General features: G+C 38.8%; 1 protein-coding gene across 1 annotated transcript in view; it reads right to left on the bottom strand.

Annotated features, from left to right (window-relative positions):
- Positions 1–14,287, bottom strand: part of LOC109083500 (N-acetyl-beta-glucosaminyl-glycoprotein 4-beta-N-acetylgalactosaminyltransferase 1-like) — a 132,010-nt gene extending 117,723 nt beyond the window's left edge. The window contains exons 1-2 of the mRNA XM_042760659.1: positions 13,496–14,287; positions 13,036–13,246 (exon numbers count right to left, since the gene is read on the bottom strand). Coding sequence (XP_042616593.1) covers positions 13,036–13,180 — 145 coding nt within the window. The 5' untranslated portion in view covers positions 13,181–13,246; positions 13,496–14,287. The remainder of the gene's footprint in view (positions 1–13,035; positions 13,247–13,495) is intronic.
- Between the last annotated feature and the right edge of the window lie 2,124 nt (positions 14,288–16,411).

Below are 16,411 nucleotides of genomic sequence, written 5' to 3'. Positions count from 1 at the left end.
CTTATTGCTGCTATGGTTACCTCCTTAATCAATCTTTTTGCAATTATCTATTTATCACCAAGTGAAAATACAAGCTTGAACTAACTGTATAAACATACATAACATAATGTACACTGAACAAAATTATAAACGCAACACCCCCCCCCCATTTTTCATGAGCTGAACTCAAAGATCTAAGACTTTTTCTATGTACACAAAAGGCCTATTTCTCTCAAATATTGTTCACAAATCTGTCTAAATCTGTCTTAGTGAGCACTTCTCCTTTGCTGAGATAATCCATCCACCTCACAGGTGTGGCATATCAAGATGCTGATTAGACAGCATGATTATTGCACAGGTGTGCCTTAGGCTGGCAACAGTAAAAAGCCACTCTAAAATGTGCAGTTTTATCACACAGCATAATGCCACAGATGTCGCAAGTTTTGAGGGAGCGTGCAACTGGCATGCTGACTGCAGGAATGTCCACCTGAACTGTTGCCTGTGAATTGAATGTTCATTTCTCTACCATAAGCTGTCTCCAATGGCGTTTCAGAGAATTTGGCAGTACATCCAACCGGCCTCACAACCGCAGACCACGTGTAACCACACCAGCCCAGGACCTCCACATCCAGCATCTTCACCTCCAAGATCATCTGAAACCAGCCACCCAGACAGCTGCTGCAACAATCTGTTTGCATAACCAAAGAATTTCAGCAAAAACTGTCAGAAACCATCTCAGGGAAGCTCATCTGCATGTTCTTGGTCCTCATCGGGGTCACCACCTGATTGAAGTTCGTCATCGTAACCGACTTGAGTGGGCAAATGCTCACATTCACATACAGTGGGTATGGAAAGTATTCAGACCCCCTTAAATTTTTCACTCTTTATTATATTGCAGCCATTTGCTAAAATCATTTTAGGTTCTTTTTTTTTTCCTCATTAATGTACACACAGCACCCCATATTGACAGAAAAACACTGAATTGTTGACATTTTTGCATATTTATTAAAATAGAAAAATTGAAATATCACATGGTCCTAAGTATTCAGACCCTTTGCTCAGTCTTTAGTAAAAGCACCCTTTTGATCTAATACAGCCATGAGTCTTTTTGGGAAAGATGCAACAAGTTTTTCACACCTGGATTTGGGGATCCTCTGACATTCCTCCTTGCAGATCCTCTCCAGTTCTGTCAGATTGGATGGTAAACGTTGGTGGACAGCCATTTTCAGGTCTCTTCAGAGATGCTCAATTGGGTTTAAATCAGGGCTCTGGCTGGGCCATTCAAGAACAGCGTAACATTAGCCATTGGCAAATAAATTCTTAAATTTTACTCACCAGCGTGTGAGGTGGAGGCTAAGTACAAGTTTAGCACAGATATATTTCCACTCGCTCATCTGACTGAGCGCTTGAGAGTTTCATTTCATTTTTCAAAGAAAAAGAGACAGAGAGAGAGAGAGAATTACATAACATGCAGATTTTACATGCTACATTTAAATAATATTCTTTGTTGTATTTTCCTGTCAAAATAATGGTCCAGAGTTCATTAGGAATTCTTCAGCTTTTAAGAACAACCATAACATACTGCCAGTTTCTCCGGAAGGAGGCAAGGGAGGCAGTGTCTCTTCAAAATATTGAATGAGAAAAAAAAAATTGTAGTACAAAAATAAAACAATGCCCATATTACAAAGTAAAACATTAAAAAGTGTATAAATCACTCACTTTTCTAAAGTAACACTGTCCAACAGCAACACCTGCAGGTAAAGATACAGCCTCCTCTGAGCCGACCCCATAGTGTGACGTGACTTTACTGGTGTCAGAGAGTCAAAGTCACCTCTGTCACCGCAATCTACACAGTCTGCAGCACCTATGTTCACAAGATCACTTTCACCTGCCTTCTAATTCCCCGCACCTGCCACAGCTCATTAAGCCTTCCCATATCAGTGCTCACAACTCTCATGCTCATTGTCCGGTCTACCGTTCACTTTGAACCTAGCTGAATTCTCTATTGACTTACCGGTGCGTTTCCTTACCTCAGACATTCCAGTTTCTCCACAAGATCACTGCACGAAAACAAAGAACTGCCAAAGCAAGCTAAGCCTTCAGTACCTTTTCCTCATGCTCCACTCACTTCTCGTCATTACCTGGCTCACTCTACAGTCTTCTCAATAAAAACCCTTGTTTGACCTCTACCTCTGTGTCTCCTAGCCTGTGTTCGTGACAGAAGACTGGACCAGGACTGTATCGCATATCATGGAACCTCGGCCTCTCTCGGTGGCAGACATGCTGGAGAAATTGGTCAATACACTCCAAACGACACTCATGCCGACACCAGCCCCGGCACCCTCCTCTGTATGTGCCATGGCCATTCCGGCTTCCTACCCGGGTGACGCAGCTGGGTGTGGTGGCTTTCTGCTCCAAGTCTCACACTTCTTCGAGATGCAGCCTCAGAAGTTTACCACCGAGTGATCAAAGGTAGCATTTCTCATCTCCCTATTAAGCGCTAAAGCTTTGCTGTGGGCAAAAGCAATCTGGAATGCCATGAAGAGATGAAGTTCTCTAACGTCTTCAAGGAAGTCTTCGGTGTTGCCACTGGTAGGCTGTCCACACAAGACCAGCTCCTGCGATTACGTCAAGGAGAATTATCGATTGATGAACTCGACTCAGCCCACCCTGTAAGTGGCAGCCCCGGGAGCTCCGAAGTCGAAACAATTAAAGGAAAGCCGCTCATCTGAGGATGAGAGTTGGATGCCTGCATGAGGAAACCATCTCATTTTTGGTACTGGAGGGACCCACGGTGGATATCATCCTGGGTCACCCCTGGCTCAACCAACATTCTCCAGAAGTCAGATGAGATCCTTGTTGCCCTGATGCCCACAAAGCCTTCCACCACCTTAAGGAAGCATTCAGCATGGCCCCCTTCCTTTGTCACCCAGATGCTCAAGTCCCCTTTGTAATCGAGGTGGACGCCTCGACCATCAGAGTTGGGGCTGTGCTGTCACAGTACCATGGTGAGCCTCCCCGCCTCTATCATTGCGCATACTTCTCCTGGAAGCTGACCCCTGCAGAGCAAAACTATTATATTGGAAACTGGGAATTGCTGGCAGTCAAGTTAGCCCTGGAGGAGTGGCGTCATTGGCTTGACCACAAGAACCGTCAGTACTTAAGAGATGCAAAACAGCTAAACCCCCGTCAAGCCCGCTGGGCCCTGTTCTTCACACTCTTCCATTTCATCATCACCTACCATCCCGGAAACCAAAACCCCAAGGCAGATGCACTCTCCCGTTTACACACTCCAAATCTACCCTCATACCCAGAACCCATTCTCCCTCCAGCCCTCACTGTCAGCCCTATTCAATGGGAACTCACCGATTGCATCTGTGACACCACCCGCACTGAGCCAGCCCCGCAGGGAGGCCCCGAAGGAAAAACATATGTTCCATCCTCCCAGCGATTAACCCTTCTGGGCTCAGTTCATGAAGTACAGGGCTCTGGATGCCCAGGCAGCCAGCAAACGCTCTCGCTCATTCAAGCTCGGTACTGGTGTCCCAGTATGGCCAAGAATGTCATCAGGTATTTCCGCACCTGCACAGTCTATGCCATGTCGAAGTCCCCTCGCCATCTTCCATCTGGAAAACTGGTTCCCCTGCCTGTTCCCCAAAGACCCTGGTCTCGCATCGTAGTGGACTTTGTCTCTGATCTCCCAAATTTGGAAGGCCACACATGTGCTCGTGGTTTTGGATCATTTCTCCAAGGCATGCAAGTTGATACCCCTAAAAGGCCTTCCCACTGCCCTTGAGACTGCAGAGAGTCTCTTTTACCATGTGTTCTGAAATTACAGCTTACCAGAGAATACTGTCTCAGACCGGGGTCCCCAGTTCATTTGACATGTTTGGAAGGCATTCTTTCAGCTCCTAGAAATTAGTCAGCTTATCTTCCGGATACCACCCCGAGACAAATGGCCAGACTAAGCAAAAGATCCAAGAGCTGGGACGCTACCTTAGGTCATACTGCTCAGACGATCAGCACAGCTGGAGCCCCTTCCTCCCCTGGGGCGAATATGCCCAAAATTCCCTCAGGCAATCCACCACCAGCCTTACACCATTTCAATGCATGCTCGATTGCCAACCCCTGCTCTTCCCCTGGACGGAGAAGCCCTCAGAGGCTCCAGCTGTGGACTACTGGTTCCAAGAGAGTGACAGGGTATGGCACTCAGCACACATCCATCTCCGGTGTGCAGTGCGGAGGCACAAATTCTTCGCAGACATCCATTGGTCAGAGCCCCCTTGTTTCCAGCCAGGCGAATGGGTCAGGCTATTGACCCGAGACCTCCGCCTGCCGTGCAAGAAGCAGGGCCTTTCCAATACAGAGGCAGGTTAACGACGTCACATATCAACTCCAACTCCCGGCAAGGTACAAAATGCATCCCACGTTCCACGTCTTACTTCTAAAACCTGTCTCACCTTCCACCACAGGATTCCCCGAACCGGATGCACCTCCTCCCCCAGAGTTTTTGGAAGAAGCTGCAGTCTATCAGGAGAGTGACATTCTGGAGTCGTGGCGACGTGCCGGCTGGCTCGAGTACCTGGTGGACTGGGAGGGATATGGACCAGACGAAAGATCTTGGGTGGCCCGGGACGATATCCTAGACCCCTTACTTCTGGTGGGATTCCATACCGTGGCCATCCCCGTCGGCGTGTAAGGGCGTTAGGAGCCACAGTCACCTCTGTCACCTCAATCTATACAGTCATCAGCACCGACATTCACAAGATCACATTCACCTGCTTTCTAATTCCCCGGACCTGCCGCAGCTCATTAAGCCTCCCCATATCAGTGCTCACGACTCTCATGCTCATTGTCAGGTCTACTGTTCACTACCCTGAACCTAGCCGAACTCTCTATTGACTTACCTGTGTGTTTCCTTACCTCAGATGTTCCAGTTTCTCCACCGCTCCACTTCTCCTTCTCTCCACAAGATCCCTGCACAAAAGCAAAGAACTATCACAGCAACCGAAGCCTTCAGTACCTTCTCCTCACGTTTCACTCACCTCTCGTCATCACCTGGCTCACTCCACAGTCTCCTCAATAAAAATCCTTGTCTGATCTCTACCTTTGTGTCTCCTAGCCTTTGTTTATGAAACATGGGGGTAATTGAGAATGAATCTGCCTCGATTGCGATATGATTGGAAATGACTGGTTATGTTTGGCTGTGATTGGTTCATGCGATAAATCTCGACTCTTTTTTTTTTGTGAGTTCCGCGTTCGTGAATCAGTCTGAATGAACAGTATAATGGTGTTAATGGGAAGACTAATTAAAAAAAGTACACCTCTTATGTTCATGTGTATTATGAATTCTTTGTTACGTAGTAATAAGATTTAAAATTTAGTTATAACATGTTTTTTGGGAGTTTTTAGTGAGCAATCAGCTTGGTGAAATTTGATGACTGATGATCTGAAAAAGTTAAATATTAAAAAGAATAACTGAACATAAGTTCACAAATAAAATATACTGTTTAAATTATACTGCTGTGAGTTATTTTAATAAATGTAAAATGCCTAAAAACACTAACTTGATGAGATTAATACATGGCTTTAATAAATAGAATATTGATTATAAAAAATATAAAACAAAATTTTATTTTTATTTTATTTATTTTTTTGATAGTGTAAGTAATGTTTATGTAACCAAGAAAATGTGACTGGGACATGAATTTATATTTGATTAAAAAAAAAAAAAAAGCCTTTGAGGACGCATTTTCCGAACACCATATCTTCACGGCAAATTCCAGAAGATCTGGCCGAGGTGAGGGTGCTCTTGGCGGGTTCAAGAGAGCTGAACAGCAGCTCACATCTCCAAAAACATCAGGAAAACTTAATTTTTATTAACAAACCGCATATTTGAAGTCTAAACAAGTACATTCTCGCATAAAAAACTCTTAAAATTACATTCTGTGACACAAAAACAGTATTATTTTAAAATTTTTGTATATTTGGGCGTCCGCCATGACATTCGCTGTGAGAAATACGGGAAGTGGAGTGATATAAATGGTGAAAGGGCATTCCTGTAGTGATACCAGTACAATATCTTGCAGTTCTCAACCAATCAGATTTGAGGGGGATTATTGTAGTTATAAATTTATAATGTCTTTGGAATACATATAAATATATAAAATAAAAAAAATTCAATAAAAAAAATTACTAGCCAATGGTGAGTCTATTGCCAAGGATATGGTGAAAGAGCAATGTTCCCTCTAATTTTTTTTTCTTGCTGAGTAAAACTTTTCTCAATTGGGCGGACATTTTAGCCACCTGAGCAAAAACATTCTTTATACCAGACCTGTTCAGTGCGCACACAAAAAAGTGTGTAACTTTTAACTTTAATGTGTTATTTGTATTAAATTTAACCCGTGACTAAATGATATACATTTTAGGTTACCTGAGAACTTTTTTTTTTTTTTTTTTTACAGTATAATACACTTTCATTCAAATGTTTGGGATCGATAATGTTTATTGAAGAAGATTCTTATGCTCATCAAGGCTATCTATTTGATAAAAATACTGAATATTATTTCACAAAATAATACTGTGAAATATTATTGCAATTTAAAATAAAAGTTTTCTATTTTAATATACTTTAAAATATAATCTATTTCTATGAAGCAAAGCAATTTTCAGCATCATTACTCCAGTCTTCAGTTTCACATGATCGGTAACACTTTATAATAACGTTCTGTTATAAGTCATTTATAAATTATTAGTTAATGATGAACTGATCATTTACAAAACATGACTATACATTCATTAATGATTAATAAGTAATAAGTTAACATTTTAGTAATGTTTTATTAATTCAGTTATAAGTAACTTATAAGTTATGAGTTAATGATGAACGAATCATTTAGAAAACATGACTATATGTTCATAAATGATTAATGAGTGGTATGCTAACAATTTACAAATGTGTTGTAAGTTATCTTAAAAAAAAAAGTTCAAATCATGAAATAAATCAAACGGATCATTAGTAGATGGTTTATAATTTATTAGTTGATACATTATTTATCACTTATAAATCATTGAAGTATTTCTGTCAAAATTTTGTATAATTTACACATTTACAAGTGATGACTAGTTTACACTTTAGATTAGGGGATGCAGAAAGTGTTATAAATGACTTGTGTACATATACAAATAATTGGAACAGGTAAGAAAGGTCTACAAATGATATGTAACACATTTACAAGTGATGAATAGTTTACACTTTAGATTAGGGGATGCAGAGAGCTTTGTAAATGATTTATTCATGCGTTTACACATCATCTATAACAGGTGTTGAACACTTTGTAGTGTGTACTACTGTAAGTACTGACTGGTGAGGGTATAGACAGCTGTCTTCTCTGACACACATGGAGTCTTTAACTCTGTGCACCTGATGTGAGCTTCAGTGGAAGGTAAACGTGGTTGAGAGGTTCACTTCATCACTAGATCCCACACACTCCACACAGAACACTAGTCTGTGCTGATGAGTGAAAGGATTTAACACAAGCCCCTGGAATCACCTGACTAAGGCATTTATAAATGTTTATCCACTTCAAAACAAATGAATTACTCTTCTTAAAAATAGTGCTTTAACATACCTGCATGTTTGTGCTTTTGAACACGGACCAGCTAACAAATTTGCCAATAAATCATATACTGATCATTTACTAATGGTTTATTCATCATTTGTTCATGATTAACAATTGTTTATTGAGATAATTATATAAAACAATTTTGAAAGAAATACTTCAATGATTTATAAGTGATAAATAATGTATCAACTAATAACTTATAAACCATCTACTAATGATCCGTTTGATTTATTTCATGATTTGAACTTTTTTTAAGATAACTTACAACACATTTGTAAATTGTTAGCATACCACTCATTAATCATTTATGAACATATAGTCATGTTTTATAAAATGATTTGTTCATCATTAACTCATAACTTATAAGTCACTTATAACTGAATTAATAAAACATTACTAAAATGTTAACTTATTACTTATTAATCATTTATGAATGTATAGTCATGTTTTGTAAATGATCAGTTCATCATTAACTAATAATTTATAAATGACTTATAACAGAACGTTATTATAAAGTGTTACCACAATGTTTATTCAAAATAGACATTTTGTGTTACAATATGCACTACAATTCAAAAGTTTGTGCTTAGTGTTTTTCTTTTTTTCCCTTTTTTTAAAAAAAAAGAAATTAATACTTTTATTCAGCAAGAATGTTAAATGGATAAAAACTGGTAGTAAACACTTATATTTTTAGAAAATAATTATATTTTGAATAAATGCTGTTTTTTATTATTATTATTATTATTATTATTATTATTATTATTATTATTATTATTAATGAAAGAATCAAAGAAAAAAAGTATCACCTGTTCCAAAAAAAGATTAAGCAGCACAACAGTTTCAACACTGATATTAAATCAGCATATTAGAATGATTTCTGAATGATCATGTGACACTGAAGACTGGAGAAATGATGCTGAAAAATCAGCTTTGCTTCACGGGAATAAAATATATTTTAAAGTATAGGAAACCAATATTAGAAATTGCAATAATGTTTCACAATATTAATGTTTATATATATATATATATATATATATATATATATATATATATATATATATATATATATATATATATATATATATTTTATTTTATTTTTTTTGTAGGCCTACTTTCGATCAAATAGGCCTAAATAAATCCTTGATTAGCATAAGAGACTCCATTAAAAAACGTTAACGTGAATTCTTGTATAGCTATCTAAACATCCCTATGAAGTACAGTTTGCACAATACACCTATGTGTGACTGTAAATGTCTCTACGTTTTGTTACCGTTCTGTGCCCATCATCCGCTGTTTCCAGCACTTAATCAAACCACTCTTCGCTAATACATGATGACGTTTTATTTCATGTCACTGCGTTTGCGTTGGCTTTCGATTTGAGCTATTTCGGCCGCAGCCATTAAAATATTCGGTTTCTACAGCGACTCATTTGACGCACTGCCGCGCACATCATTCTCTATGAAACCTGTAAACCGCATTCACCGGTTCTAACTCTATAGCGATATCAACTCTACAGCGGTTTACCCGAGCTTTGCGATTCAGCCGCTTTCGCAAATGGCTTTTCCAACTTATTTATGCGTGTGCCGTGCGCGACACATTATTTCTTCTGGGTAGAGGTTTCACTAATGAAACAGACCATGTAATTAAACATACCATATTGAAATACTGTAATGTTTAAAATTTCAAACTGTGCCTAGCAATATTGTAACTTACCACAGTACAAGAAAATGTGTTAAAAATGTACATATAGTCCTTAAATAAAAGAGCCATGAATAAGGAATGATAATGGCTCCTTTACAATTGGCCTGAGGCCATGCAGAGCACATCTTTACCCCTAGAGCCAGACCCACTGGTGCCTCCAGGAATACCAATGAGAGTTTGAGGTGCCAGCAACTGAAATCAAAGGCAATGAGATGCAGGCCATTTTTTTTTTTTAGGTTGTCTATGAAACATGCTGTACTGCTTGAAGGCACCAAGACCCAACCAGTCCAGTAAGAGCTTCATCTGTGACCACGGGGTTATCATATTATGCTTTGAAAGGGCTTACACACTCCAAGCATTAGTAGTTTCACATCTGTGATATCTGGCCGAAGAAAGAAGCGGGCCTGGCACAGATGGGCTTATCCATTTTGAGTGCGGCCCAGTGGCTTTACACCTGAACATAACCCAAATAGGTTGGTCTCAGTCTAAACTTCATAGCAGGTGTAGGCGACACATGAATTGCTCTTCGGATATCAGCCGACTGCCTCCCAATTAACTGAGTGGGTGATAGACAAACTGCACCATCAGGCAGTGGGAATAAAGAAGCTGCAGACATCTATGAAGTGTTCTGTGTGGTGATACTTGCAGAAGCAAAGCAGTGCAAGCCAGAGGGCATCAAACAGCAGACAATCTAGCATCAAGCATCAAGCATCAAGCATGCGTGCACACACACACACACACACACACACACACACACACACACACACACACACACACACACACACACACACACACACACACACACACACACACACACACACACACACACACACACACACACACACACACATATATATATATATACATATATATATATATATATGGAACAAGATTATCCCATTCAAATCAATGTGATAAACAGTTTATGTCAAATGTAACCTAAAATTAATCAAAAAGTAGTTAGACTATATTACCTAAAATATGTAATGTAACAGATTACATAACTTACTATAATTCTTATCATGTAAATTGTATTCAGTAATAGACTTCAATTTGTAAGTAATGTACCCAGTCTATAAATGAGCTAAGAGTAACTGCAAGAAAGAAAATGTTTCCAGTGTCTCTTCAAACTAGTCATCTTGAAAAAGATTTCATATTTCAAAATGTGCTTCTGCCTGGATTCTCTGACTGGCAGTATGCTCATCAAAATCTTTATGCTCTTCCTGTCTTGGTGCTGAGTGGACCACCACCTGCTCCATGTGTCCTTGTCCCAAGCCAAGTCAACAGACAACGAACTGTTCAGTCACCTAAACATAAATGTAGGATCTCTCACGCTGAGGAAAAGAGGCACATTCAAGATGCACAGTATAAATGCAATTCAGAGCACTATGCTTGTTGAGATTAATAATTTAAAGGGGTCATATGATGCTGCTAAAAAGAACATTATTTTGTGTATTTGGTGTAATGAAATGTGTTTATGGAGTTTAAGGTTCAAAAAACATATTATTTTCCACATACTGGATTGTACATTATTGTTTCTCCTCTATGCCCCGCCTTCTGAAACACTACAAAACTCATCGTACTGAAAAGCGAGTTGTGCTGTGATTGGCCAGCTATCCAGTGCATTGTGATTGGCCAAATACCTCAAGCATGTGACGGAAATGTTATTTCCCTTAACATATTATGATGCCCTGTCCTTCCAGAGTGACGAGACATAAACATTAAAACCCATTATAAACGTGATATAAACATGATTTCTGGTTGTGTAGTCTTTTGGAAGGCCAAACAAAGTTTGGCTTTCTCAATGACAAAATGACATTTTTGTCGCTTTCTCAACAAAACAGCGTCACACCCCAAGGCCTTGAGTGAGCGGAGGCGGGCAGGCTTGAGAACGGTGCCGCCGGCAGATTCTATGAAGGAGCATCCGGCGGGCTTGTGGCAACCACATGTGACGACCCTGGGCTGGACTCCGCTTCATCCACGGTGAAAGCCGATCCAGCGATCCACAGTGCAAAGTGGATGTATTTCCTCAGTGACCGGCACGGATCAGCTCCAGGCATGACGAAGCGGATATCGTCCTCTTTTGGAAGGACAAACAAAGTAGTTTCGCTTTCACAGTGAAACACACAGCGTCTATAGGACATGACGGCAGTGGCGACAACAATACTACAGCGAGAATAAAAGGTACGCCTTCTTTCTTTGCGTGAACATCTGGGCAGCGTTATGCAAATCTTCCCACATAGTGATGTAGAGATGTGGGGGCGTGTTAGAACGAGCCATTTTGGGGGGGTGTGGTTGACTCTAAACTTTTATAAAGAATATCTCTTTGGATTTGAGACTTCACAGATCTTCTTTATGCACCAAGAGCTTGTAAAACTCCAAAGAGAAATGAAAAATTTAAATCACATCATATAACCCCCTAAGGGATGTACCTTTTGTCCTAATTACATAACTTATGTTTGGACATTTTTATTTTATATTTATTTCAGTGTAACAGCAATTGTGTCTCAAAAAGGCCTTTGTCCACAGAAATCAACATGTCCTCCGAGACGTTTACCTCCCCTCTGACTAATTACTAACTGGGTGGAGAGATGTTGGAGCTCAGCCCTCTTACTTCCCACCTATAGAACACCTCACTTGAGATAACAGTGGCATCTGTCCAAAACACCCATTTACATAAGCATCAGCTTGTGTGTTGAGAGGAGCTTAACACAAATTTCATTAACCTATGGGTTAAAAGAGTCTGCACCCCTAATTTCTCTCCCTGTCAACTTCGGCCACATAATTCAAAGCAACTAGCTTCCATTTTTAAATCTCAATCAGTGGAAGACCAAAGGGGAAACAACCTTGAGCCTTTATACTATAATTAGAAATATACAAATTTATTTCTCTCTCAAATACAGTCATGGTTTATCACCTAATCCGCAACAATTACTTCACCTCTAATAACAAAGGACATACAGCCTCAAGGTAAAAGTTAATGAGAGGCTATGATTTTAAAAAATCCAATTTAGTTGGACTAGAAAGCTAAATTAGAAGTTGAAAAAATTTCCTCAGAACAAACATGAGGTATTAGAGAGGCATTAAAGAGGATATGGGTATGGATATGGGTAGTGTGTGCACACACACACTACCAAGTATAACAGGAACATGTGTAAAAGGCCACTTGTGCTCTTAGAATTGTGTGTGGTAAGTGATTATTCCTGACAGTAATTAAAGGAATGGGAACTCTTGTCACTGAATTGGTACCTTTCAGGAAATTCATCAAATTGTGCCTGTGGGTTTGACTTAATTTCTCTTCAAAAAGCATAAAAGTAAATCATGTTTGCACAGAGCCGCTTTGAGTCTTATCTGGAGTACTAATTGTTGTACAAACCAGAGCACAAATTAGTTTAGTAATCATTAGCAGTTAGCTGGGCAGAAATAAGTGATAATTAAACTTTAACCTAAAGGAAAAATCATCATTTAGATCATATACTTTATCAATGGACCGCTCAATTTTACTGCACTGCTTTGCTCATTAACCTGCTTCTGAAATAGAAAGATTAAATTGATATGCACGAATAGTCTAATTTCCACAGACAACTTCACACTATTGAATTTTTGTGCACAATCCCATTTAAAGCTATTGGAGATATGTTTACTATGGCTTCACTAACCATTACAGTCCTGTGATGTGAAATGTCCCATGCTCCATTCAAGGCTATAGTGCAGTTTTATTAATACTGACCTTTCCCATAGTTGAAGTGGAGTTTGATGGCTTTGCCTTGGTTGATGTGAAGATACGTGAACCCAATGGCAAACATAAGCAAAACGAGCAGCAGAAGGAGTTTGAACTGCTTGCGGATCTTCTTCAGAGGAAAGCGCATCCTCATCACAGCAACATCACCCACTCAGTGGAAAATTCAGACTTGTGCCCCTTCAGCACTGATCCTGTACAGCTAGAAGATATTGAAATGATGTTTCACACTCACAATACTGATAACAGTTTCCATATTTTAAAAAAATGTTTTCTTGATGAGCATATCTTTCAACAATGATATTCTAAACTTCCGAGTCTGATGTATAGCCTACTGAAGGGTAGTCTATTTTTTTTATATATAAATGACATTTCCACAGCTACATGTAGCCTACATTCGTCATAAATGTCACAGGCAGTTATTATTGATGTAATAATCGTGAATACTTACCGCAGACGTGTTTTTCTCAGTAAAACTGGCATGTCTAACCGGTGTCACCATAGGAGATGTGTGTGTTGCCTGATGCTGCGCTGCCCTGTGTCTATCTTGACTGCTCACTTGAGTCCAGCCAGAACAATATTTGGTATAACAAGAGAGGCACTTCATAATTTCTGTTATTAGAAGTGTCAATACAGGAAAAACAGACACATTACCAAACAATGACGGGATTAGTGATGCAGCCGTCAAACTTACTGTACACACTCATTTCCTTTTCGATATGTCTTCAAAAACAGAGGCTTTCCTCTTAAAGTCCCGTTTTTGCAATAAGAGTTTTGTCCAAATCCTTATTCCAAGCGCGTTATTTGATAAGCAGACAGTGGAAGTGTTAAAAATATTTGTTTTTCACGGTTTAGTCCCTTATTTATTGCAAAAGAGCGATGAAGACAAATAAAGCTCTGTAAACAGAAACGAAGCATCGCTGTTTTCTGGTTTTGTCTCTCGCGCTGGTAATCACGAGCACGCTTTTGCAAACATATTCGTGTGGTTCCATCGTAAATCCTTGTGTTGAGTGATTTTCTTTTGTCTTAAGCCCTTTGTGTTTTGGTGTTCTCATCTATGAAAGAAAACTGAAGTATTTTCCTCAGCAAGCAGCATCAGCGCACTTGTCCGACCGCATCCCACAGCTGCATCCTGGTCTTCTTCATCTGATGGATAGAGGGAGCTGTACCTTCCTGTGCGCATAGCCACAGTGCTTTACCTGAAGGGCCGAGAATGATCACTGAACAGTGCTGAATGCTCCTTCATTCACTTTACACTTGACGTTTACGACGTACAAGCTCTTAAAAGACGCTAATTAGGTCTACACTAATTTAAACAAATTACTAATGAGTAGCCTAATGGTGTATCGTAAGGTTCTGAAAATTAGTGCAGAGGCCAAGTGAGTTGTGTTTCCTTCAGAATGAGACTGCTGTTCATTAGAATAATGAATCATTTATGTAATGATTTGGGCTATAAAACATTTAAGGTTATAAAAGTATCCACATGGGCAAATGAATAATAGCCTAATAGTCTTCTACTATAAACTTGAATACTTTTAATCAGATGACATTGTGTCCCCTGATCTTATCTGATACCATAATATTTTTTTATAATATTAGTGTAACTTCATAATATGTCGAAAATCTCAATTCTTGTGTCAGATCTAGGTTTTAAAGGACACACTTAAAGCATTATTTTTGTCGTTAATTTACATCAAACATATGCGTATTCATTTTATTACTAAACTATGAATAAAATATCCCTGCACAACAGGCTGAACAATTTATTTATGAATATATTTTATTTATAAATATGTGGTATTTAAAGTGCTTGAATAAAATTGTGTATTTCAGATAATTTTGGATAACTCCTATCATCATTAAAACTGGACTGATCTGAAATTAAAACATAGCAGTTATTTTTGATTGTAGACTGTAATAGCTTACTTTTTATATAACAAATCATACAGTCTTATTGTGTACAATATATACAGTATCCTAATCACAAGTTTGGGTTTCACTTTATTTTGATGGTCCCTTTAACACATTGTGTTGACTACAGGTAACGTTGCACATACATGTCTACTAACTCTCATTAGAGTATTAGTGGAGTATTAGTAGACTGGTAGGGTTAGGGTTAGAATAAGTTGACATGTACTTGCAAAGTTACTTATAGTCAGAATGTCTTTTGTGACACCATGACAATAAAGAGTTAAGCAAACAGATATTAAGCAAACAGTCTACTAATAAATTTTTTTTTTTTTTTTGTCAACATAATGTTCAAAAGGGACCATCAAAATAAAGTGTTAACCAAGTTTGTTCATCTTATCATTTATATAAAGGGACAGACTATGTTTTTATGTTTGTTTTAAGTCTATTTTAAGTAAGCATGATGATATTTACAGTAGTTTCAGTTTTAAACCATGCCTAAATCTCTACCAGAAGAGTCTACTATGAAGCATCCTTCAGAAAAACCCCGGGTATGTTTGGATTAAAGGTGCTCCCTTTGGAAATGATTCTTATAGGCACCTAACCTTTAAAAACTGATGTAGGTCTTCTTGTTTTGGATGCTGAAACAGCAGTGGTCTTTGTAACTCAGGCACAAAGCAGGAGGAGAAAGAGAGGCAGGTGTAATCACAACTTTTCCAAGTGTGTGGTTTGAGTGCTAATGTTTAGCTTTTAATGGTTATAATATAAATCCTGAAAGTTGTCTATCTCAGAGAGAGAGAGAAATTTTATTTTTTTCTTAAAATATAGTTAAAGGCCAGTCACACTGGCTGAATAGATCACATTGTGGTCTAATAGTAGTATGAAGTGTTGCATTGCAGCACAGATGAACGCATTAATACCTGCTCAGTTATGATTATGAGTGATGATGTGTCATCTTTTTTGCATCTGCTCTATTTCTGTCAGCCCTTCTCTCACTAAGGCTCAGTTATGATGTATGGCATTGGCACTCACAATATGCCAAGGCGTGGCATCCATCACCCAAACCTGTGTCACCACATGCTGTCAGTGTCCTCCGAGAGCAGAAAACAAACAAGAAAGATCCTCATATTACAGGTAGTCTGATGATGCAAGCAAATATCTCACTGAATGTTGAATCTCTCATGTGTTCTCACTGGGAAGGAAATCTAAACCATTGCTGTTTTTACTCTATAGCTAACCAGAAGACTTTTCCATTACAAAATACGAATGATGACTAATAAGACCTTTTGCTGAGAATATGATAAGGAACTAAAACGTGGCATATAGTGCAAATGATACCGAATCAGAGAGGATCTATTGTAAACAAACGGTGTGTTTACAGAGCCCTCTTGTGGTCACACGGAGCATTGCCGTGATTTGTTGTTTCTTGTGTATTTCGAAATAAATTTGCACAGTCCAA

The sequence above is a fragment of the Cyprinus carpio genome, chromosome A7 (assembly GCF_018340385.1).
Source record: "Cyprinus carpio isolate SPL01 chromosome A7, ASM1834038v1, whole genome shotgun sequence".
NCBI lineage: Eukaryota > Metazoa > Chordata > Actinopteri > Cypriniformes > Cyprinidae > Cyprinus > Cyprinus carpio.
The sequence above is the reverse complement of the archived record's forward strand: the minus strand, read 5'-3'. Positions and strand labels throughout refer to the sequence as shown.